The sequence below is a fragment of the Anopheles coluzzii genome, chromosome 2 (genome assembly GCF_943734685.1).
Source record: "Anopheles coluzzii chromosome 2, AcolN3, whole genome shotgun sequence".
NCBI lineage: Eukaryota > Metazoa > Arthropoda > Insecta > Diptera > Culicidae > Anopheles > Anopheles coluzzii.
This window is the reverse complement of record NC_064670.1, coordinates 40,157,418-40,183,528: the sequence shown is the minus strand read 5'-3', so window position 1 is coordinate 40,183,528 and position 26,111 is coordinate 40,157,418. Positions and strand designations below refer to the sequence as shown.

At 45.6% G+C, this 26,111-nt stretch overlaps 2 protein-coding genes across 5 annotated transcripts in view; both read right to left on the bottom strand.

Moving 5' to 3' along the window:
- The window catches only part of LOC120951987 (uncharacterized), a 64,897-nt gene extending 44,619 nt beyond the window's left edge, over positions 1-20,278 (bottom strand). Inside the window, exons 1-2 of one of the 4 annotated variants that reach the window (XM_040371025.2) lie at positions 19,989-20,278; positions 19,063-19,865 (exon numbers count right to left, since the gene is read on the bottom strand). The gene's annotated coding sequence lies outside the window, so the exon portion shown is untranslated. Of the gene's footprint in view, positions 1-19,062 lie in introns of all 4 variants that reach the window. The other 3 variants (XM_040371026.2, XM_040371027.2, XM_049607388.1) reach the window with 3 other exon arrangements.
- A 2,300-nt stretch (positions 20,279-22,578) lies between these two features.
- Positions 22,579-24,905, bottom strand: LOC120951766 (inositol oxygenase). Its single transcript, XM_040370662.2, has 5 exons — positions 24,695-24,905; positions 24,407-24,578; positions 23,415-23,760; positions 23,110-23,340; positions 22,579-23,014 (listed from the first exon to the last, which is right to left on the bottom strand). The coding sequence occupies exons 1-5, from the start codon at positions 24,713-24,715 to the stop codon at positions 22,906-22,908; spliced, it is 879 nt and encodes a 292-aa protein (XP_040226596.2). The 5' UTR covers positions 24,716-24,905; the 3' UTR covers positions 22,579-22,905.
- Between the last annotated feature and the right edge of the window lie 1,206 nt (positions 24,906-26,111).

Below are 26,111 nucleotides of genomic sequence, written 5' to 3'. Positions count from 1 at the left end.
ATGTAATGATTATCTAATCTTTATAATAAACGAGGAACATTCAAAGATCGTTCCAATTACTGGATTTCCCGCCGTTTTTTTGTTGCATCCCATTTTTCCCAAATTTTTTGAGTATTTTCCAACTTTTTTGGAAACATTACTATTCTGTGTTAGATCGTTACTTAGGGAAAATCTTCAGTATTTACAACATTGTTCACCTTAAGTCTTCATTCTTGGGTCTTCGGACAGTTTTTTTAAAATAAAAATGTAGTAAAAGCAATGGTTATTGTAATAACATGTTGAAATATTGTTTTATACTTAAATGTTAGAAACTTCCGAATACTTTTTGTGTCATGAAATCCAATATCCTAACATAGAGTTCAATTTGCACATAATGACATCAACAATGAATTCTAGTTACAATTCGATTTTAATCAACTAAACTACCTTTAACAATGGATTTCTAAAGTATATACGTTACTTTTTTAAGATATGTTTGACAACAAACATCTAACACATTAGAATAATGGTTTTGAGTTAAAGGATAACCTTTCTTGCTACATGAAAGCTGTAAAATTCCATAGCAAAGCCAACCATACAGATTTTCATAAGCATAGAATCACACCAATGTAGCTCTAAAGTCGGCATCCAGCTAAGCTAACGCTGCACTACAGAGCAGCTGCTAGTCACAACAACAAAGAAAAATAACAAAAAAGCGATTGAATTACATGCGGGTTTTGTGTACGAGCTTTACGCGGGCCCGATTCCAATCCAACTCCCGTGTTCTGCCCGTTTCCCTCGATTGGAATGCAAAGTATGCTAAGCCACTGCCTCTCGTGGACAGAAGTGCACCTCTATCATGTTTCCTCAATCGAACCCACGACCCAACAGTGCACCCTATTCATTCAAAATGCTGGTTCGGCGACCAGGGGGTGAGGGTGTAATGCGTTCAAATAAAAAAAAACTCCCCCATGCGCCATTTTCATGCCCACGGGCAGCCAAAGCGCCATCCCACTTGCACCAACTGGCCACACCGTTTCAGCGCTGGACCATAATCGGATCAATGACTTCTTAACAACGGCTTAGCGCTGTAGCTGAGGACCTGATTGATTTATTTCACATCACGCCGCGTTTCCCACTCCCGGCCGGTCTGTTCTTGTTGGGTGACACTTCCGCGCACACACGCCGCCAAGCTGACCTCTCCAAGCTGAAGCATCAAATCTTGCAGCTACTAGACCGAACGGAACGGAATAGTACGTTGCTCCCTACCCGTACAACAGGATCTGCGTGGTGGCGCACCGCGTGAGCCCCAATTTAAGGTGGAAAACTGATACGCGGCCCGACGTCAAATGCCGGGAGTAGTCGACCTACTTCCCCGATGTGGTGGTGTGTGCCTAGCGTGTATGGAAAAGCTGGTGATTTGAAAAGACGAGATTTTTATTAATCTGGTTCTCTATTTCACCCCAGCTCACCTGTTTGTTTTTTTTTTAGTTGTAAAGCGGCAGCGCATGTGATGAGTGTTAAGTTGGCCAAAGTAAAACGATTCCATTCGATCCCTACTCTCGCGGCTCGTGGTCAGCTGGTCTGGTACGCACCGCACACAAGCGATCCCGTACGTCTTGTGCAGCGGGAACCGAGATCGTCGACCGATCCGGTTGAACCTGTTTCGCAATTCCATCTACGAGCGCGCGGTCCATAACATGCCCCGAGATGCCCCGTTCCGAAGGAGAGCGAAAGGCTATGCTTGGAACCAGCCCTGTGCACCCCTCCAGAAAGGGGTCCGGTCGCGCAAGTGTCACGCGTTTTTTTCATTCGAAACTTTCGTTCGCATACACACATCGGAGGAGCGAGTTGATGCTTCAGTTCCCGCCTGGCTTCATTGGGAAACTGCTGCTACTGAAGCTCACTTACTTGTGCTGCCGTTTGTGCCATTTTCCCTTGAAACCACACTCACACACACACTGCTGCTGCTGCTTTGCCTTAAATCACAGTTTTATGAGATTATTTACATACCGCAGTAGGGTGGTGGTGGGGGCAAGCGCAGCAGTTGTTGCTTTTTCAGCTAAGGTCGATTGCGCTGGAGCATAGGCATGGTTTTACTTTCATCATTGCATATGAGCCCAGCGCACGGTCATAGTAATATCCATATGAAAAGAGCCTTTTTTCTATTTTGCACGAGCCGAGACACAAGCGGTAGCTGGAGGCTTGAGATGTCGAGATTGAAACGCGACCAGTTACAGAGTTATGCCGCGAACGACAAAAAAATGAGCTAAGAATGCCAAACCGTAAAGCTTCGCCACAGACACAGCCCACTCAAAGGCTAGCATTATGTCATGAAACCGTTGATCTCCATGAAGTCATCTAGAGCTGGCTGACGAGATGAATGTGACAAAAGCGTACGAGAAAAGAATGCACCAGCTTCACAACAATGCCGATGGTCTATTTTGAAAATCTTAATTCAACGGATACAGTTTGCTTTGCGATGGGTTGTGTTTACCTTCTGTTGCTTATGCAGCAATGGTAGCTCAAACTTCAAATCATCCAATTAAAAAACGCCCAGGCATAGGGGCAAGATCACCATCCTTTTCAAAAGGAACGTCCGCGTACGTACATCAAACGCTCGCATAAATTATCCATGGCCGTTTTTATTGGCAGCGCAATCGCCCGTCAGCACACGTGCCACACCATGCGGCGCGCGCAATCGCTAACGAGCAATAGATTTATATCACCCCGGCAGAAAGTTAGGTCGGAATAGTTGTTGGATACTGCTCACCGTTAAAACAAATCCCCTTCCCCCCACACTCACACACACACTACAGGCGAACTCTCCCGTCGCGACACTCGGTGGCAATGACACTTCGGCAATCGTAAGTGCTTTTCACACGTAACGGACTCCCCCAACGGTGGCGCACAGTTCAAAACAAACCGCCTGCCTTAACACCAGCCGACACACATGCCGGATGATGCCGGGCAACAACGCGAGGGATTCACACATTTAAATAAACCGTTCGCCAAAAGGGGTTCGTCTCTTTGCCTGGCGTTAGAATCTTTCGCTTCCGCCGTTTCGCGGCCCAGGGCGGAGCAGCAGAGACATTGAACGCCGCGGATGCTCACCGAGCACACACACACACACACACACATCCGCGGATGGAAAAAGAAGCGTTAAATTACGGACAATTGAGCTGATGGGCGAAGAAAAAGCTAAAAAGGGTACAATAAATCGAAGGATACACACACGGCGAGTGGGGGGAACAAAGCGAACGCGAGAGGTTGGATGATCGAAAGAAAGAATTTTTCCATCAACGGCGCCATCGATCCCGAAGGCGATGAGCGGACAGGAAAGGGGAGACCGTTTCTGATTGCATCAGTGGCCGTTTCGCTCTGTCTTGTCGTACTGAAAGAACGTGCAAAGGTATGTTTTTCTATTCTTTTTTCCGAACCCTGATTACCGCGTGGCCAGCCAACGGGGGAATACTCGTGCAAACGTTCAAGAACGAATTACTCACACACACACTCACACATCGTCAGCTGGACATGGATACGGTTTGCAGAAGATCTCAAACCTGTCCGTTTGACCGGCGGAGAAGCGACGAGCGTAAACGTGTACCGATAGAAAGTCCAATCGAGCAGAAGAATGACAGTGGGACAGGGCAAGCGGGAGCAAAAAAAAAGGGAGCAGAAGTAGCCGCGATTGAGAAGTCGAACGCGAACGAAAGACGCTCACCGTGCCGAACCAAAAACAATGCCCGCACATACAAAAACATAACCGTTGGCCACCTCACAACTTGCCAGGGCACTCTCGGAAAGCTTACGTCACCACCACCCCATCCCTCTGCATTGCCTCTGGTCGGGCCAAACCGTGGTAGTAAGAGGGAAAAAAAGAACAAAACAAAAAATCCACCCGACACAGCAGCACAGACCGGGGACAAGAACCTGTGGCACCCAGCGATGAGGGTTGAATTCGATCGACGACTGACGGGTGCCCGGAGCGTTCTTGCGCGCGGCTGGCTGCCAGTGACTGGCGCGTAGGGCAGGGTAGGGGTGGCAGGTTACCGCCTGCAAAGGGAAGTCATTAACCTTCACCGTGCCGATGTACATTCACTCGCCGCGTCTGGTCGCGTTCTAAAAAGCCAAGGAACGCGGAGCGACACGAAGGCGCAAAACAACCGAGAGAACAGAGGCAGCCGGCCACCGTATACCAAGCCATAGCTTCGGCACCACTAAGCCCGGCGTTGTGCCAATGAACGGTGGACTTTGGCGATCGGCCTGATTCTGTTAATGACGTTTTTTTCGGGAACCCGTTGTGATGATAGCACGGCGTAGCCAAGCCAAACATTTAGAAAGTTGCTCTGCGGAACTCCCAAATGCTATAATTTCAGCAAGATTACATTACAATACGACAATAATGATTGTAGCAAGTGCGTGAAGATATTATTGTACACCGAGAACCTGCAATGATTACAATTTGGACGCATTAAACCACTAAAATGTGTACTATAGCATAGTACAGGATCACATAAATAAAAATTCTTTCATTATTAAGATCAACATTGATTCCAGGTTGATGGCAACACTCACAGCAAACTGGAATGTATCGTTCTGGAATTTCCAAACCCATCTTCTTCAATAGCTAGAGAATAGACTTTCGATTAATAATACACTATTGGGGCGAAACTCGTTAATCTAGTCCGGGAGCAAAAAGAGGCAGCAAATCTAGTCTCGCTTTTGACTCCATTCCAGCGGCTAAATCATCTTCAGTTGAGTCCTATCCTTTACAGTCTTGTTTTGCTCACTCGCAGCAACGAGGCAACACCAGTGCGCGGTTGGATTAAACCTACCGCCTTTTACGATCGTCGAATCAAAATCGATAGGGCAACCGCGCGATCGGATAACAAGTTTTGCCCCGGGAGTTAAGCGCGAACAGGTTTTGGGCCCATCACGGCCTGCTCAAGCATTCCTATCACACCAATCTCGACGCTTACGCATTCTTCCTGCCAATTAATGGGCCCACTTTATGCATGCAACTCCTATATCGGCTCGCAAAGTGCATCGTACGGAAGGGAACACACATTGCATTATTCTGGAGGAAAAGATTCCTTTCTTATAATGCGCATTTTACTATGAGCAAAAAAACATATTCAATAACTAATCATCAAAATTGATTTCTCAAACAACTTCACCGATCCGATGATCACCAGATGCACAAATATTTGCCACGGCTAAAGTATCTGTCTAAAAGAAACTGCAAAACAAAAAGTTGAAGAATATTTTAATCTCCACTTCATTATTATTCCACTCCACGCGCTGTGTGCCGGTGCGGCGTTCAGCTTCGTATGATAATATATTTGCCTCCCGCGGTGTGTGTTTATTGGAATGTTTATTCCCTGTCCACCCATATGATACGCACGGTAGCCAGCGCCACAGAGCACGCCCACACAATCACCGAGAGCCGCCGCCAGAACGCGAACACCTTCTTCATCACCAGCAAGCGAATTCGCCCTGGGATTTGTGTTGATTTGCTTAAGCTTCTTCTACACAGTGCTGCTACTGCGCCAGCAGCCAGATACAGATAAATGCCGTCCGTCATGACATTCATCGATACCCGTCATCTTTGCGCGCCCCACAGTGGTCGTCCTTGTCGCAAGGACGCGCTAATTGCGTAGCGGGCAGGAAGAACCTGCTTCGCTCCGTACACGTATGCGGACGCTTCCAAGCAGAGAGGGGAGAAAACAACATCTTCCTTCCAGCAGGCTGAACTCGTAGCCTCTCCCCATGGAGAGCCTCATTCTTTTTGAAGTTCAAACTTATTTAGAGCTCGCAAATGAAGCACAAGGCAGAGACAAGACATGGTAGCAGCACTGCTGCAATGACGCACAGGTGTTTCTGCGTTCCGATTGCAGTCGGATTATTTCGTGTTGATTAGCTTTTCACCTTCCTTTCCGCGCAAGCCATATCCCAAAACACATCCCCAAACCTGCAACAAACGGCGACTAAACGGTGATAAAAGGCGATCGGTAAGGGCATCAGCGAAAGATGAGAAAATCGTGATATTGAGCTTATAAAAATGAAATCGAACCAGATGGGTGCGAGACAGAGGGGTGTGACCAGTTTTCACACGTTTCCAGCGCATTCATAAAAAAAAGAATCTCTTCCTCCCGCGACTCATTCGAACGAGAGCAGGAATTTCCACTTCCTTCGCTGGTAGTTCACCTTCGGAAAGGCTCCGTCAAAAAAATCCCCAGCTCCCCTACTGGGGCCACTTTGCGCACTATAGCGAAGACAAACCGGAGTGCAGCTTTAACGCAGCTTTTAGATGAGGATTTTTATTTTCATCGCAGTCAGGTTGGCCGAAAACGAGCGAGGATGAATAAACATCAAGCACATAAAAACAGGATTATTATGCACCTCGCCGCAGCAGCTCACCACCCCGAAACAAAAGTGATCAAGTGGATGCTTTCGAAAACCAGTTTATTGACGATTGAGGGGAGGCTGTCCGGTGCGGGAATGCTAACCATTTGTTTGCAATCGTCAGCGATCAATATGGCGCGGCAATGCTTTGATGGTGAGACGAGCCAAACATTCCATTCCGCTGGCCGATTTCGTTTAATTAGTATGTCTTTTATATTAAATCTTTGAAACATGTTTTGGTACAATTGAACCACTTTCGAACGTGAAATTAATAACAGCTACAGATGCAACATACAGTTCAGGATTTTCGGTAATCGTCACGTGATATGTTTAACGACTTTGACGTATTATTTGACTTTGACAACTAAATACAACCTAGTTGGTATTAAAACAACATTATTTCTAAATCCATTGAAGCCTATAGAAAGCAATTTAAAATACCTTCACATTGAACTTGAAAGGCGCTATTTCGGATTGGCACAAGTTTTCTCTTAATACAAACTCAAGATTTCATTTATTTCCTCAAGCGCTCTTCCATTTCAACACCTTTGTCCGTACCGTGCGGTATTTTCCTTTACCTCGCCGGAAGGTGCCCTCCCATTTGGACGGTATCATTTCCACCGCTAGCCATTAAAATAAATAAATAAGTCCACTGTGAAAATAGAACGACCCGTCAGTGACGCAGAATGGAGCAGGAAGGGGGGCTGATGTTTCTAATTTTTAGGTTACGAAGCGCGAAACCTGACTCCCCGTTGCCCCAGGCATTCGATATCCCAGAGTAGTGCCGATGCAATAAGTTACTACCAACCCCACACACACACAGGCACAACTATATTGGATAACTCGGATTGGTGCTGCGCTGAGAGGGTGGTAGAAACACATTGCGCGCGCTTGATTCCGAGCAGGTAATTGCGTACCAACTCCATACGTGATGTACACACACGTACACCAAAGTCAGACAGACCCGCTTCTACGTAAATGGGCGCTTGCATCTTCTGCCTGGCCACCATTGCCCACCGACGACGGGGGCGCTATCATCCATCGTGGCCCACTGCAGCAGCCAGCCGGGTATGATACGCGTTGCGCGCCGGGCAGCCTCGCTGCGGCCTCAATTTCTAGTTTGTTCACTTTTCCTCTTCGCGAGTGCGCCCGAAACAGCCCCTGGGGAGTCCGGGAACAACCTGTGTCAACATCACCCTCACATCCTCCCATCGCTCATACGTGGGTGAGTGTGTACAAATATGCGGGTATGGACTCTCGCTGGTAAGCCACAGAAACCGCAGCCTACAACTACAAACGCTGGTGCATTTAGGGAGGAGGAGGTGCTCTTCATGCGGTGTTTCCCGTGTGAAGATGGGGGTGTTGTGTCCCGAAAAAAAAAACATTGTGCTAACATCATCTCAACGGAGAGCGATCGGGGAGAAAATGAAAGTTTTGTTCAAGAACTCTTGATGATTGTAAAGGCTCCATCGTGTCGTCAAAACTGAAGCCCCATTTCAGCATGTCTGCGGACGACAAGTGGGCATTGCGTGGGCTCCTTACGGGCTCCGCTCTCTGCTGACCATCGCCAGTGCAGACTCTTGACGTGCCCTCTCTCGACTTACTCCGTTCCATCAACTCTCTGTCTAATCTTGACGCCTGGCAATTAGCATCGTCGTCCGAGGGGGTGTTGCGCGTGAGACCGGAACACTGCACTTGACGGGGAAAAAAGGCTTCATCAAACGGGATTCTCGTGTTTCGTGACTGACACACGGGCTCACAAAATCTTGCCCGATACAAGACGCCATAAATAAACAGCCACACACACACACACACACACAGGCACACATCAAATACAAGAAAATTCCCACGCAATCTAACCAAATGGAGCCGCGCCGTGCAGGTGTGCGCATAGACCGAACACGACCCACGATCTCATCAAGATCACCGGTTTGCCGGGCGGGTGCAATTTAAATTGTGTGCTCCGGTTTCTTTTAGGGTTGCAGGCAGGGTCTGTATGCAAATTGCTGCACCGTCCGCAAGAACCTTGCCGCGAACAAAAACCACCGGCGGAGCGGTTGTAGTACGACCTTGGGGACACGGGCGAACCAAACCGTCTTGCAAAACACTCGGACAGTGATAGGAAACCAGTGTGTTTATAAAGCTGTTCTTGCCACCAACACACCAGTTTTAGCTTCGCTGGAAGTAGGCAGTAGCAGGCAGTTTGTGATGGGGCTGCCGGAATTGGTCGAAACGTTATCTTCGCAACCACACGCTTGCTGTGTCGCAACCGCACCAACAGAGGAAGTGAACCTTTCCCAAACGGATAAACATTCTTCCCGACACCTTGTACTCTGGCCATAGGAAGAAATGAACGGCTAATAAAACCAGTGTCAATCAGCAATGGTAAAAGGAAGGTGAACTTGAATACGGGCGTTTGCAAATGGGGATTTCTTTTCCGTTCCAGCCGCTTTTGCAACAATGATACAGGCAGGAACTGCAGAAACGCCTGCAGAGAACACTCTTCACTCTTCTGCAATCGTACTATGTGAGTGGACTGACAGTTTCTGAGATTTTCAACGAATTTGGGGTGATTTACACCTTCCTTCGCTGACGGTCACGCTCTCCTCGGGCGGAAATGCCAAGCGCTCTTTTCGGTATCCCCATCAACATCACCACCACCGTAACCGCACATAAATCCTGATGAGAGAAAGTTCCTCGCAATATCCAGCCATTGGGGAACCATTAAACCACCGAACGAAACATTCTTGAGCAATGGTGATTTGCTATCGTGTGGTCTGACCTTCGCCACCAATCAACCTTGGGGTAATAAATTGAGCGCCTGGTGCATGTGCATCACACCCGCTCGGAACAAGAGCTTGCTAATCGACAGCAAACAGCAAGCAATTATGGCAAACCAATCGATTTACGTTCCTCGGTTCCCAATGGATCGATCGGCCGGTCGTCGGGAACAACTTATTGAATAGCTAGATCTATTAATCTTGAGTACATTAACCTCTGTTATCAGTTTACTGTAAAATCGTTAAAAGGGGCTAATGAAGGTTGTAAAAGTGAACCCTAAAAGGATGTTCAAACATCTAAAGTATTTGTAAAGCCTCTTGAATTTATCTGTTCACGATCATTTCGACTAACAATAAACCTCAGAGGAGCTGAGAACATAAACAAATTATTTTGTAAAAATAAAACTCAAAACATAATCTATATATATAAAAATCTCGTGTCACGGTGTTTGTTGCGAGCTACCTCCGAAACGGCTGGATCATTTTCAACGAAACTTTGCACACACCTTATGGTGGTATGAGAATAGGTTTTAAGACTTAAAAATCGTTCAGATGTTGCACTAAACTTAATTTAATAATGATGTTCTAACTCCCATACAAAGAGCAGGATTGTTGTTGCGTTGTATACGGCACTTTGACACTTGGTGTGAGGTGCCTGGCGGTTTACAGTCGATGGTCGGATCCTGAGGGGATACGGGAACGATACAACTATCCCAAGTAACAAATCAATAATGGAATATTTTAATTTTTTTTTAAATAACTAAGTTTGTCGGGCCAGCTAGTACTAAATAAATATTCAAATGTGCACCTACAACACCTGAAGTCCTGATCCATTTATTTTAAACTTGAACCTTTCTGCTTCTGTAAAAATTTCAATGCCCAACCAATGGTGAAAACTTTGGCAACATCAAATGTCGTTTCGGTTCAATTCGGATGTCTTGCTCTCTGTACACCGCGGGGAGTCTTGTGTACCACCGTGCAACCTTGACGGCAATTCGGTTCTCGCATCGCAGCTCTTAGCTAGACCTCCTGGGGTCAGGTTGCAAATTAAAACATGGCTCCCCTGGGGGATCGTGGACAACAGACACCGTTGCTTCGCGGGTGGAATTCACCGAAAAACCTGCACCTTTCCAATTCTTTCATCCTCGGATGAAGATTCCTCAGCTCCCACCAGAGCTCATCGCGCTTAAAAAGCATGAAATTTCACAAACCAAAAACGTCAATAAGTCTCCGAAACGATGAGGTATGCTTCATTTGGTCCGCGTGTATTTTCCGCGCCATTCTGCGTATGCCGTTTGCACACTCGAAGAAAGCCAGCAGGGTCTCTCCGGTGGTGTGGATTCCCCAGACTTGGTTCAACAGTCTTCGAGTTGAGCGAAGAATTCTCTTCTATCGTTTCTTCTCAAGATAAAGACACTCCACACAACGGCAGTTCAGGTCAGCTGGAGCTGTGGGGATGGGGTTTTTGGTTCAACGCGATGGTAAGCGATGCTGATTGCGGCTGGATGTATGCGAAGAGGCACAAAGAACGAATTACACAGCCCCAAAGGTGCAACAACACACAGTGCGGTCATCGTCGTCGCCGTAGCCGATGGTCTCGAATCTTACGAACTAAAAGCTAACGGTACGTCGGAAGTATAGTTATCCGCTAAATAAAGCGATGGATGATCATGCGAAGACAGAAATTCTTGCCGATAAACGTGAAAAGCGTTTCATTGGCGTGCTGGAAGGGAAGAGCTTTCGTCTTCCCCAAAAAACCGCACGATGACACATCTCTGATGGCCGTAATTTGCTACAAGCGCTGTCAATCGTAAAATAAAGGTGAGCGTCTGCGCGGCAAACGCCCGAATGGCACACATATAATGGACGGCCGAGCCGTGTTCGGAGAAGAAATGCGCATGAATTTAATTAACTGCCCCTTGGCTCTATCTAAGTTTTATCTTAACGTTCATTCTATTGCTACAAAGTTGAGTTTTAAGTGCACACATGTTGATGACACACTGTAAAATTATAAAACCATCATTCAGCATTAACAATCTTTGGGTTTCAATAGGTTATCATGTAACGAACTCCTAGAGAATTATTTACACACAAGACTCGAAAACGGTTACAAAAAATCCAATAATTGTAAGCAAACGTTAGTAAAAGAAGCATAACACACAAAAACAAAGACCTTGAGCAGTAACAAAACAAATCCAAAGCAAGTTACAGAAAACGCAAAAAATAATAATAATAAAACCAAAGCATCTCCGGTTGTTTTCGTAAGAATTTTGCACCAAAACCAACAAAAAACTAACCTGCCCACACCTGATGCGGTGGGCTCATACCGAGGCCAGACACCCGCACACATCCAAGATACAGCACAATTAATTCTGCCTGCGCCGGAAGCTGATCTAAAATTCAAACACCACCAACCGACCAAAAACAAGCATAACCACCCCCTGAAGAAGAAATGATATTGCCGCTAAAGCTTTGCGAAACTCGGCAGGGCGGCGGCAGCGGTACCAGTGACCAGTTGTTGCCCAACCGAGGATACCAACACCGTTGCTACCCCGCTGTGCTCGGCTCGGAGGGAAGCATCTTGGAGCGTCCATGGAAGGGTTCGTTGATTTGTTTCACCAATCAGCACCTCCAACTGTTCCGGATGTACACCCACCCACCATACGCCCGAGAACAATGGATCAATAAAAACTCACTCCTCGACCAGCGCCGTACATCATTGCCCTCTGTTAGTGGCGAGAGCGTACAAGTCACACCTTACGGATCCAGCCATCTCGGGGAGCATCATCACCGTCAGAACACTCTGCCTCCCAGTGTTACTACTACGACTACTTGACACAGATAATCGGTCGGAGTTAGTGGAGCTAGGTTATGCAAGAGTCTAAATCATGCCCAGCCGCGTCACGGGTCCTTCACCTACACCATTCATTAGCAAATCAGTCTAAGGTAGCAGAGCAGCACCCGCAGCAGCAGGTCGTCCAACATCATCGGCACACATTATGCAATGTTTCTCTCTTCTTAGCATCACCATCACCGGGGCGCTGTGGTGGAGCGGCACTCGTCATCTTTAGCGTCGTGTAACGCACCGCTGCACTCACGGCAACGGATCGCTCACTCACGTGTGCGTTGAGCAAAACGGGGCGGCGCATAAATTGGTAAATTTAATTTTTCTGCCAATCCGGTCGGACAAATAGTTGCAATTCCGGAATCCTGGGGCGATTTTAGCGGAGGGAAGGAGGAGCAGGATGTTTGAACTTCGTCACCTCATCTGCTGACCTTGAGCTCACACACTCGCATGGAGCCGTGGCCAAGACGGCGTTTGGTTCGTGCTCACACCGAAGGTCTTAGCCACTATGAGCGTGCCGGGTTGTGTCAGCGGAATTGAATTACATTACCAATTCAAGTCACAGACCGATTGGGCGGTAAATCCGATGCTAGCAACACACACACATGCGCTTCCCGCGGATTGCGGGGGATGATGGTAGCGGTAATAATATTTATGCAGTCAGACCAACTGCTTCGCACTCAGCTTAAGGCAATCGGTCACAGAGCGTTGGTCAGATCGAAAAAGATACATCACAATGTAAACGCATTCCGCCGCGCCGGCACGGAATAGATCATTCGGTCACTGGTCCGTGTTGTCCGGAGGTCAAGTGCGGTGTGTCGGTATGTAGGTATGTGTTTGTATTGGTGTAGCCAGGCACCCCAAAATTCTTCTGGTCGCAAATTGGACACCAAATTGGCCAATTATTGTAAAGTTTAATTAAAAAAGCAAAAAATTAAGCTCCGAAACAGGGTTTTCTAGGAGTTCTCATAGCTGTGGGACACTTTATTGACTCTTTATTAAGTGAAATGAACTTAATGTAATGGGAATTGGACTCTATATCATCCTTGTTGGACAAATCCAATAGCAATTACCAAGGAGCCTGTCCAAAAAGGGTGCCATAGACTCCAATTTCCATCATATGAAGTTCACTTCCCGTAAGAAAGAGTTGAGGAAGTGTCCCACAACTATGAGAACCTCTGGAAAACCCTGTAATGAGGTACAATACAGTCAAGTGAGACTAATATTTATATATTTATTTATTTATTTAATGCCAATTACTCGATCAAGCCTCCCTTGGAAGCAAACGGATCGAGTTCGACGCTAGCACTGTGTCCTGTTTTTTTTCAATCCCTCTACCAGAAGAATCTTCGTCAGCTGGTTACAGTGAAGTTGCACAAACGAAACAACAAATCCATCGCTCCATCATCCCCACCAACTCGTCAGACATTGACCTTCAGAAGGACTTAGACAGGCAATTTATTTATCAACCTTTAATCCAGCAGCAGCGGGAGAACCGTTCAACATTCGTTCATCTTCTATTGAACCACCCATCCTTCTCTCCCTGCGCTACCACAACCTTTCCCTCGACAGTCCGACCAGACCACACCAAGGGTGCAAAAACTGTTCAACATTATTCGTGTGCTTTCGCTTGATCGTTCGCGGATCATTTTACGTACAACGATGCTGATGACTACGCACATGGGACACGGGAGATTTTGGAGATGAAATTGTGTGAATACAAAATAAAACACAGCAGATCAGAACCGGTTCCCCTTTCGATTCATCATGCTGGGGACAGCAATTTTCTTCCCTTCATTGTCGTAAAGATGTTTTGTGGAGAGGACTGTGTTTGTTCAAAAAATAAACAATTTTATACATGCAACACAGACACACACACACACTGTTTTAAGTATGTCAAAGGCCCATACCGAGCAGCACACATAGCACCACTCTTACCATATGGTAATATATTTTATTGTTTATCTCTTTGCATGCAAACAAAACCATCGCCAAATTGAAATTAATATTCGAAAAACGCACCACCCATGTTAATGTTTTATTTGGCCGACACCTTTTCCTCGCAGAAACGCGATAAGCGGAGCGCTGCTAAATGTTTTCTGATTGAAAATTATTACTGCCCATCATACTTGCACACAAAGACACACATCCAGCGCCATCAAGAGCGACACAACACACGCAATAATCATGCCTGCTGGGCGCGATCAAAGGGATGTGTTTCTCTTTCCTTTTTATTATTGCTTTTGCAAGGATGTCACACACCCGTACCGAACAGAAAGCTTAAATTGTTCGGCGGAACAATTACCCGCACTACAATCGCCAAGAAAATATCACCGAAAAAGGCGATGGTGGTGGTGGAACGGAATAACACCAAAAACAGCCAGCCAAGAAACTCTTCGGGCGCTGTCATAACGGGGATTTTTGAACACTTGTTCAACCTAGCATAAAAGAACACAACACAAGCACGACGGCCTTAACAGGGCAATCGCTTTCAGTCTCTATCTCTCTACCATCCGTGTCCTACCCACTGTGGTTGTGATTTGCTTGCGCTGGAGGAGCGAAACCCGGCCACTGAGCATTCGAAAGTCGCCGAAACCCGAAAAAAGAAGAAAAAATGAAATACCAGCCCGCTCATGATGCTTGTACATTACGCTTCAGATCGAAAATCGGATTGCGCGTTACATGAAGAATATTAATTTTTGAGCCGTTCATGTGCGTGTGTACGTGTATGTATGACGGTTTCAAAATTTTATTTCAGGATCAGGATTCTGTTATCTTTTTGCACACCGTTGAGCCACGGCCAACATACATCTGCAGCGAAGTGCGCGTTCCTTTGCACAGGTGTTCCCCGAGGTCGAGTGATGGTGGAAGATTGCGCTGCGCTCTGTCCGTTTGTGCCGAAATGGCTCACTCTCACTACAGATGTCGGAGACACCCCGGGAAGGGCGAACGAGCATTACGACCGTCGCAAAACCGCGAAACGTCGAGCATAAGAAAAAAAAAACAATGTTGCTCCAATTACACCTGATCCAATCACTTTTGCGAATCGGACTTGTTTTTTTTTCGTCTCTTTTAGTCGCACTCTTACTTTTATGACAGCCCATACACACACATTGACGAATAATTTTAGGGGCTGCAACACGTGAAAGTAGTTGAGGGAGTGTTGAAGTAAGTGCGGCCGTGAGGTTCTATATACAAACGTACACACACGCGCTGTAGCGAATAAAAACAATCAAATAATTTGGAAAAAAGGTATTTTATGACTGCCAATTAGATTAACATATCAACAAATATTCCATTCGGGCGGGCAAAATGCGATTAGACGCGAATAATCTGGCCCATGTTAATTTTTATTTTTACTTTAATCGATCAATGCACTCCTTTTTTCGCTCATCTGTGGCGTTGTTTCGCAGGCACCACCACCACCCTTTTCTGCCTTATCGCTCAACAGATAAAGGCCTGATTACGTAATGCACAGTGAAGCGGGAATGGTTTCGCTTTTCAGGTTTATACAAAATTATGCGCAAAAACGGGCAAAGGAAAAGAAGCGCAAGCTCGCTAACGCTCGCCATAACCATGTTATGTCGATGAAATTTCCACCGGATCTTTCTCACGAGCTGACTCTGGTTCAGACGCTGGTCGGTGCAATCTTTCGGCCCCGTCTCTGGTGGGATCGTGGTGACCGATCGTTCGTCAAATGATTTTATGAGGCAGGCCAGGTTTGCACAATTGATAACCAAATTAGGCAACTTTTTGCTGCGTTTTGGGGGGGAAACATCTAATCCCAGGGAATTCCTAAGCTGCAGCATACACACAGGCAAAATAGTTTAGTTAAATAAATATATCAAAAAAATCTAATTCCCTTTTTAAAATTTAATTCTAATAAAAACCAATGGAAGCATTACACCAAAGCAACTCGCATCAAGTACAACTCATTTAGTGAAGATTCAGCAACATTTCTTCCAACAAAATGATGGTTGGCGACCGCATCGCATAAACAACCTGCCACAGCCAGGGGCAGGGCCACACATCAGCGAAGGCCAGCGTTGACGAACACTAAAATAAAAAAACAACAACAAAGGCACTACAGCAAAACCACCCCGAAAGGCCACCCAGAGACCCTTTAAGGTTCAAGCGCAATGGCAAGGAACTGTTTGGAACAGTAAGTGAAAACTGTAAGTGCACCGCCGCGACGTGGCGTCGAAAAAAGAAAGACGGAGAAGAAATGCTGCCCAAAATCACTTCACCAGTGTGTTATGTCCGGTTGAAAATAATTTAATAATAAAAAAAGCATCTCTCCAACAATTCCAAACGATGGAGAAACCACACTCAAGGTTGCTGGTCGTAAAAGTGTGCAAGCATAAAGCCAGAAAACGATTTAATTACATGCGAGGCTGTTCGCTCGGCGAGTGAGTTTCATGTTCGGGTTGGGACTTTGCTATATTTTTGTTTTTCAAACCCTCTGCCAGAATGCCCGATGAACCTGTTGGATACACTAAAGGACGCGGCTGGAGCTGGAAGTGGAAACTAAAATAAATGCCACACTGCTGTTGTACACAAAGGCTGTCCCGAAATGTGCAAAATTAAATATTTTAAAACACAATTAAACAATCTGGTAACCGGTTTACAATGCAAACTCCCTGGTGGCCTTCCCGCAAAATTGGTGGTGAATTGAATGAATTCCAGGCTAAGAAAACGTTAAATCAAATGAAAGTTACAACAAGGAATATCCATTTTTTTGCAAATAGATTAAAATAACTCACAATAAAAACGAACTCCAATTTTCACACAAAAAAAAAAAATGCTGGAAGAATTATTCAACAACTTGCAATGAATTAACTCTTAAATTTCACATCATAACTCTCGATTTTACCACATTTGATGCCCTTAAAGATGTAAAAAAAGGAAATTTCCCTTCTTCAGTCTAATGTAAACGCTCTCCCCGGTTTAACACATACATACACAGGTACACAAAACGAGATTCTCTTCGTCCTTCAAGGTCAGAACAGTGACCGATAAAAATTTGCATAAAATTGCACCCTTCAAAAACAAGGAAGGGAAGAGTGCGCACGTTCAGCATGGCAAAACGGTTAGCAAGCGCCAACGGCAAGACGACCAAGATGGACGACGTTTGTGACGAATCATGTGATTATGCATTTCGGATGCTCACCGTGTTCCGCTCACGAGGGGGGGAATCAACGGTTACGATGACGCAAACTTTAGCGGCACGAAAATTGAGTGATTTTTGCGGTTGAAAAATACCAGCAGCTCGAAAATTACCGTGTTGAGCTCGAACGTCGGAATTCCCACACGAGCAGCTAATCGACCTTGAGTGAGGGATGGATGCACTTTTTATACTGCCATTTATAAACTTCTTTAGGCCAAACCATTGCCGATCAAGGATGTATTTCGTTCGCTAGATATCATGCGATCGATCGTTGTTTGGTTTGGTTTCGCCATCGTGCAAAAGGAACGACCGTCTTACGCACAAACAAGTGCACTGCTTCACGTGCGGCAACCGCGTGGTAGTGCGCCGCGTAATACGCAAGCCGGTCTGGTGGTCCGTACACTCACGAGCTTATCGGTGGTGCGATTTATGCAACCTGCATTAGCATGCGAAACAGAAGCGGACAGAAAAGCCTTCCAGGCTAGAGAGGTGTCAGCTTCAAAAGCCACACAACCCCACACTAGCCCGGCACACCCGTGTGTGCAGGCGCAATGATGCAAACGATGCCAACTAATGACACTGACACATCGGCGATGACTGCAGGCGAAGGTACAACAATAACAACGCACCATTGTGCAACGCCAAATCATGCAAATTGCAAACTGCAGCTACAGCTACAGGCACAGTGCACAGTGATCAGCTGACCGGGGAAGTGGTTCTGGATGGATCTCAATCTAGAACGACCAACAAAGCTTCATTTAAATAGGTGTCATTTAACATGTGGAATAATTTGAATATCGATCCACTTTGATCAATCGAATCAAGCTGGTTTGTGTCTGTGTAATTGGTGCAGTAGAAAATTGTGCCTCCCGTTCGTGCCTCATCACGGTCGGTTAACGATGCATTGATAAAGAGAGGTCAGGCGCAATAGCTTCATCAGTAACTCATTCCCCTGCTGATGGCTGGCGAGCTGCATGAGCTCATCGATTTGTTAAGGCGTTGCGCAAAAAGGATGCACGACCCTGCCCCAGTGCTGATGTCATCCTGCCGACTCACTCATAACAGGATCTTTCTTAACAGATCTTCCTCCGCTGACATCAGTGGCACGTTGTAGCAAGCTTTTTCCCCCATAAAGCACGAGCGCTCCCAGCACGAATGTAAATCTTCTGCCGGTTTAAACAAATAAACCTTGCGCGTATCCACTTGGTAGATACTAATTAATGGCTCCCTCCCATCCATAGAGAGCGCTAATTGCAAAAAAGGCAAATAAACACACCAACATGAGCGATGTACGTGGAACGCCTGACCGAGGAATGAATGAATGGCGTTTGTGCTGTTTTTGGGATGCACAGAACGAGAACAAGGTTCATTGTCCGAAGCACTGTGCTTAGAGCGAGGGAGGGAAAAGGGGGACTGTTCGCAATGACAGTTAGCAGTCATCGTTAGGTGAAGCGATGATACTTCTTCCTCGCTGCAGCTCCGGATGTAGTGCAAGTGACACACGCTACATCGAGCAAGACGCCAGAGAAACGCGAAATAAAATAACGCATCCACATAATGATGATGTTGTCGCCGAACATTGACAACCGTTAGCTGTAACGGAGTAGACATTGGAACGGATTCTTGCCTAGCAGTACGACAGCATTGGAGAGGTTTGCATTTCAACCCCGCTTTCCTTTTCGCTCTGCTCATGTTCGAAGAGCCCTTTAATTATCCACCTCCAGCAGCAGGCTACAAATTGCAAGTGCACACGCACGTCTCTAGAATTAAAGGTAAATGGCATAAAAAGATGGATACGCTGGAGCGCAACTGACAACATCACAAATCAACTACCGTCATCTTCACTATCATGTTCACACAATACAGGGTGGGTGCATACTTACGGGATGTTTTCAAATGCGCAGAACATGGGGAGGGGGTAATGTAAAACACGGCCAATCGATCGGATCTATCCGGAGCGGGTGAAAAGTTCGGGCCACTTGATTGCGCTCCGCAAACCTCAATTCCACCAATCCGATCGAGTGGCAAGTGTGTGGAAAGATAAGAAAGAAAGGCTTTCTCTGCTGCTGCTGCTGCTGCTGCTGCTGCTGTTGCGTTATATTTTCGATCACAGCCGGGACCTGGAATTAGGTTGGCCTTTTCTTCGCTTCGATCCGCGTCGTTGATGCGTTGATGTTTAATGTTAACAAATTTAACCTTCACCTACGTACGGCACAACGTGTTGGTGCGCGACCGTGACTTTTCGAGCATTCGCGCTTACACAAAACATTAACTATTTTCACTGCACCGATGGTATCGAACCGATCTCGCCCCAATCGCTAATCTGGAGACGGAGACGGCCACACAACAAATGCACACACTCACACGATCTTCACGACACACACACGCAACCCGGAGTAATTCTAAACTCCAGATCTAGAAGAAAAAAAAAATCACGATTTAACCCACGATCGGGCAACGTGCAGGTGGGCACGCTTCCGGGACGAATCGAAAAGAAAAGGCTTCTTCTACTCTTAATTCCTTCTTCCTTACACACTTCTAACCGTTGCGCTGCGGAAGGGAAGAAGATGCGTAATAATCGGTCACTTCAAAACTGATTATGATGACACAAGCTTATGATCCGTGTGTGTGAGTGACGCCGGCTTTCATTGCGAGAAAGGGAACGACGACGTCGACGATGCGGTTGCTACGGGAAAAAATGGTGGCATTGATTGCTTTCATCCAAGCCCGCGGGGGTTATATTTTCACTAGACGCAATGATTAGCGCACACTGGCAAACAATGCACATAAATTCAGCGGCTTATTTTACCTTTGTACAAATTCGAAACGGGTCAAACAAACACTCAGCTGCGTGCACTGTTTTGTTTACCAAAAACGATTAGCTTTCAGCTGTCTCCGCACATGATCGTTTGATTTTGGCGCGCAACGGCATCAACACGCAGACATTAACACCACTACGCAAAACATGCAGTATCCAAAATAATGCAGCAAATTAGACGAGTTTAGGGTGAACTATTGCGATCTACACAACGGAAAACAGAAGAAGTGAGCGTGCACGCCGCATCGAGCGTGAACGATACGTTGTTGTAAACTGACGACGGAATGAAGGGCAAACGAAGCAGCAGCCCGATTCGATTGCACTGTGGGACGAGTGCAGCTGATACAGCGGCATAAAAGCAAATAACGATAAACTATGTCTACGAATCAATAAATATCTAGAAAACACATTCAGTAAGAATTGTGATATGAGTTATTTTCATAATAGAGGTTAAAGTATAGGACAATGCAAAATGGAGTAATTAAACGAATTTCAGTCTAAATGCTTATTTCAAAGCAGAGGGCAAACACATCTATTTATATCCCATAGTCCATCGAAACCTATAGCTCTGGCAGCACTGCCAGAACTTGTTTTCGACGTTGAATCAATGAATTTTCTTAAAACAGACACTAGATATTCAAACAAGAGTGTAAAAATCAATTGTGATAAGATAGTGATATGACTTTACCTGTTTTCATTGAATAATGTATCGTAATTGGGAGCTTTTTTTCAAACAACTTGTGAAAAGTTTGACACGCCTGATGTTTGAGGTGACAGCTCCTTTTGCAGCACAGGGTGAATCTCAAATTGATGTATTTTTAGAACTAAAAAAATAAAAATATCATTTAAATTCAATATTCAATGCCGACAGAGTCCACAAGAAGCAAATTTAGTCAGCCAGTTAATTCCACATAATTAATCACAGCGTTTATAACGTCTCTTTTGAAATGCAGTCTGTTTCCGACCCAACCCAAGTGCAACAACTCCACTAAACGACCACTAAACGTGTTCTAAACGACTCAAGCGCTCAACCTATACGGAAAATAACAAGAGTTCGTTTATTAAAACTTCGGTGCTATAACAGGTTCCGCTACTTGGGGCATGTAGGGCGTACAGTTTTGCGCTACCGTGGTAATTCTCGTGTTCTATGGAACTTCGCCAACAATTGTCGGAAATCTTCTGGTTTTCCTAGCTCCATCAGTTACAACGGGCGCAATGGCAACAATCCGTCCGCTATTTATGATATTTTTGCCTCGGATTTCAAACGGATGCTATTACCTCCAACTTGTCGAACGCTCAGAAGCTGTTTGTCGCGGGACTTCTTGACAATCGGATCGACTCGCCTGCGCTTCTTTCGAAGCTCTACATGTATGTCCTGCCGAGATCTCTCCGTGCTAGATCGCTACTCGACATGGAGGAACGCCGCACTCGCTTTGGCTCTTCTGATCCGTTTATTCGTATGTGCCGTGAGTTTAATGTCATTTGTGATCGTCAACTACCCGACATGTCACGCGCCGCATTGTTAAATAGGATTCGTCTCTTGCGACCTTTTACGTGTTAACTATTGTAACTTAAGACTAAACGTGACAAAACGATGATTAAAACATAGGCAACACGCACTACATCTATTTTCCCATTAACCAAAAATCCCTTTTAACTAAAGTCCAGTTGGAATAGTGCGAACGTATTGTAAAAGAAAATGTATCTATCGCTAACGAAGCATGTAGGCTCCTGATTAGAACATCCCAGAAATTGCCAATTAATCAAGTTTGAATTCCAATGTATTTAACTAAGTTTTTTCTTCAAGTTTTAGGTGAGCATTGTTCTTATTGGGAAGTTCGATTCTCCTTAAGAGTGGCCAAACCTCTTCAAAATTCTCCGCAGTTAGCATAGCGAAGGCCTTTATCGGAATGTCAGCCGTTTTCAAGGCTTTTGCTCGGGAGTTAATCTCCCGCACTATACAGTCCACGAGACGGAGTAAGCCGTAGTAACCTACAGTAACACTGAAAAACATATTGAATTTTCTTCTTGTGCATTATATCACCACAGTGATACACCACCTACAACACGTGTTTTACCTTTGAAGGCAGAGGGCGTTTAAAGTCTGTGACCAGTTACAAAACCCACAAGTCCACGAAGCTCCTTTCGTAAGTGGTATTCATTTAATTTTCTTTCGTTTTCTTTTCAACATATTTTTAAATGAAATATTTCGAAAATTACAATAAATTACCTATCGATAAATGCTCAGTTAAAATTTACTTTAACATAAGTTAATTTGACAAACAAACTCACTGAGCTTGTTCTTCTCTCAAAATTAGCATCGACAAGCAGAATTTGTTGTGATATCTGCCAAGTCTTGTAACCATCAACGTTCAAAATACAATATTAGATGCATTCAGGAAGGTTTCGGATATCTCTTATCAGCTAGGACGAGCATATTCAACTGCTTGCGTTAATGATACTGATAAAACCTGTAACCAATTTCAATCAAGAGGCGAAAGAACTCCGCTCGAGCCAAAACTTCTTTAAACTGTACAAACAACAACAACCAATTTCAATCGCCTATGACCAAAGCCAATGGTTTTCCGTAGTTAAGATAAAGAGTCATTTATTTTTCCAAATCTCGGCACTTTACTATGCTGGTTATCCTATAGTAACAACAATTTCATAGATTTAGAAACGAAGATCGGAATCATTGTTAAATGCATCACAGTTTACTTGCATGATGAAAACAGATTACCATATTTGACCTTAGGTACACGTGTTTGTTGAGGTAAAAAGATAAGATTTTAACGGTATTCCACTTGTTACGGTGTTACTAAATTATACCTATAAAAAATGGCACGATTGTGAGTGTGTTCCAATCCAATAGAATTTGATTCGAACTCTCTCTAGTAACACTTCCAGCCTAAAACTCCAACTCTCCAGGACAGTACTTATCGATCAAGCTTTGGTAGTAGGGCCACAATGCCTCAATATCTGGCAGCGTGGTTGATTTGGTGTAAAGATCATACCGGCTAGAAAGTGAATCGAACATTACATCATTAGTACACGTTTCTCTCTTTCTCTCGCTTTTTGTCTCGCCAAAGCGCGTTGACTCTTATCAACTTACTTGAACATCAGCACCCATTGCTTGGTTTGCTCGTCCTTCTCGTTGGTCAGATGATGATAGTCGCCACCGGAATGCCAAGGGTAGAACGAATGATAGCGAATCATGTGTAGCGCCTGCTCGGGCAGAGTACTACCGTTGTGCTTCAGCACTCGATACAGATACTCGTCGTGGCCCCAGGACATGGTCAGTTGCTCCAACCCGCAGTTGGGTTCGTACATTCCATTCTTTGTGCTGACGATTGGTATGAAAACAATTAAGCCAATGTAATGATAACAATTCCTAGGCTCCTTCCACCTTCTACCTACTTGTACTTCGGGTTTGCTCCATCCGGATTGTCGACGAAGCTGTCCTCGCGATACACAATGCTTGGGCCCCATTCGCACCCGACCGGGAAGGTATCGCCCACCACCGCCCACTGGGGCTCGCCGTAGAATGCCATCACCTTGCCGAGATCGTGAATCAGCCCGGTCAGATGCAACCAGTCTAGCTCGGGAAACTCGGCACGGGCCCGTTCGGCCGTCTGGAACGCGTGCACAATATTCGGCAGATCGAGATCCGGATCCGACTCGTCGACCAGGTCGTTCAGCCTCTCCAGCGCTTGCCGCACGGTTGCCTTGAAGTGATCGAATTTAAGCCAATCGGCATGGCGACCTACAGAAAGGGCGAATTGTTTAGAACGCATTGTTTAGTAAATAACCATGCTTGAGATTGGTATTGTACTCATACGCAAGAGCGACTTTACGTTTTACGCGCGCGCAAAACTTTCCCTCACAAGCCAGCAGCACATGGTTTTGCGCGTGGCAAAAGATAGAGAGAGAGAAAGACAGGCGCGTCACGCACATGGCCAGTGGTGACTACGACTGTTAGCGTCCGGTTTGTTTATGTTTGTGGCGTAGCGTCATTCGAACGTTATCGAAAAACTATCAAAACAAATCTAGTCATCGTCGCTTATCGGAGGCGCAATCATCACACCAGCGGGGGCCTTGCTTTTGTGGAGTGGATTGGTGCAAAATCGTAAGCACCTAAGGTCGCCACTTAGTTGGCCTGATTTTGTCTCGCATATTCGCGTGGCAAGGTCCGAACGCGACTCTTGACCCTGTTTTGGCAGGTTGATCCCGCTATTTGCGTCGTTTTATTTGCGCGCTGTTTGTCTCCAGTTCGATAACCGTTATCATGAGCGTGGTTTACGCTTCCTGGCTCTCTCCTCCCTCCAAAAGGGGGTCATAATTTAATCCGGATGGGTGTCGCGCGTAAACCGTATTATTATCTGCGCGGTGCGCAATCGACGGGATCGTACCTTTGACAAAGTCAACCGTTTGATGGGTGTGCATCAGCTTGTACGTGCGCCGGACACGCTCCTTCAGCGGATCGGTTTCATCGACCGTATAGTCCCGGAACTTGGACACTTCCTTGTCTACGAACTTTGGCTCGGGACGTAGCAGCTCCGAGACATCCAACACGTTCGGGTGCTGGAATGGGTCGGAAAGGGCAGAAGGTGACCGTTATTTAAAGTTTGCTGGAGATTTTAAGCTCTGTTATCAATGATTTGCACTCTGATCGTCCAACGAACAAAATTATTTAATACCTCTTCAATGATAATTCTCATTATGGATTTGTAGTAAATATTATTTCTTCACACAATACGATCGTATAAGCGATCACTACAACACACAAGCACCCTTTTTCACGCTTGTTTCACTTCACACTTCACTTAAACTACTATTGCCTCTAGCTGGTGCGGTCGGTTGTCCGATTCGAATGGCAGCAGGCAACCGTTTGATCCTGGCACGAGGCATCTCGCCGTTTTATATACAGCCATGTTACATACACACACCCTTGCTGCTGCCACTCACCACCATGGACATTTTAATGGCAAAGAAATCTCAATCACTTTACTGCAACCCCAAGATTAGTCTGGCCACGATGTCTACGTATGTGGCGTACGAGGGGGGGCACACAAGAACAACAAAAAAACAAACAAGATGATGATCCCTCCAACCAGCAGCAGCAGCAGCAGCAGCAGCGTTCTTCCCTTCCAAGCCCGGGGTGTGGCGGCGATGGTGATACCGCGATGATAAGCTTAATCGGGTATTGGGATTTGAATTGTCTGATTAGTAGCTGGGTTTGTGGGTTTTTTAATGTTTTCGATCCTTATTGTTTGTATGTTTCGTTATCTTCTCCTATCGGGTAGTATCTTGCAAGATAATAGGCACGGCGTCAATGACGGAATGATAATTCGATCAATTGCTTTTACTACTCCTATTTTTAATTCCCGTTATACGAGGGGAAGATATTCTAGAAATTCTTTAAAATTTATGACCTAGATCTTCGCTAAACACTGTAATACAGTAAGATGCGTTACTGTGTTTGCGCGGAAGGTAGTGTAGCCAATTGGAGTGATAGCCGAGGACGACAAAACGACGCAAAAAAGCACAAACGGCACGTGAATGCATGAAGCGGGATGCACATTCGGTGTCACTCTATAAATATATCATATACTGGAAATCCGGATCAAGCTAGATTCAATTTCGTGCGGCCCGCAATTGTTTTATCCTCAAGCTTGATCGGGGCACCCTGTGAATGGTGATGTTGTTAAATAAGAGATCGCGTAACGGACTAGTAGTTCTTTTCTGAAGAATTTGAAAATTTGAAAAATGAGCGAATTTAATAATCCCACTAGGAGGTTTGTGTACGGATTCAATTGCAACTGTTGTGAACGGTTTACCGGCCATTACCGGAGAAATAGCCACGATGATTACCGCAAAATAGCCAATAAGTAAAAAGCATTCATCCAGCGCCGCGGGTCTCATGGTACAGTTGTCAACTCGTACGACTTAACAACATGCCCGTCATGGGTTGAACCCCCAAATAGACCGTGCCGCCATACGTAGAGACTGACTACCCTGCTATGGGAGGTAATCTAAAAGTTAGCCCCACTAATGGTTACAGGCAGGCCTTGACCGACAACGGTTGGTTGAGCCAAAAGAAGAAGATCCATCCAG

What these genes read in the sequence shown, in the direction of transcription:
- LOC120951766 (XM_040370662.2), bottom strand. Translation starts at nt 24,715, where the DNA reads ATGAGAATTATCATTGAAGAG. An exon ending in TGAGAATTATCATTGAAGAG is followed by an intron (nt 24,579 to 24,694) that starts GTATTAAATAAT and finishes GACCCATTCCAG; the next exon opens with CACCCGAACGTGTTGGATGT. An exon ending in CAATGGGTGCTGATGTTCAA is followed by an intron (nt 23,015 to 23,109) that starts GTAAGTTGATAA and finishes TTCACTTTCTAG; the next exon opens with CCGGTATGATCTTTACACCA.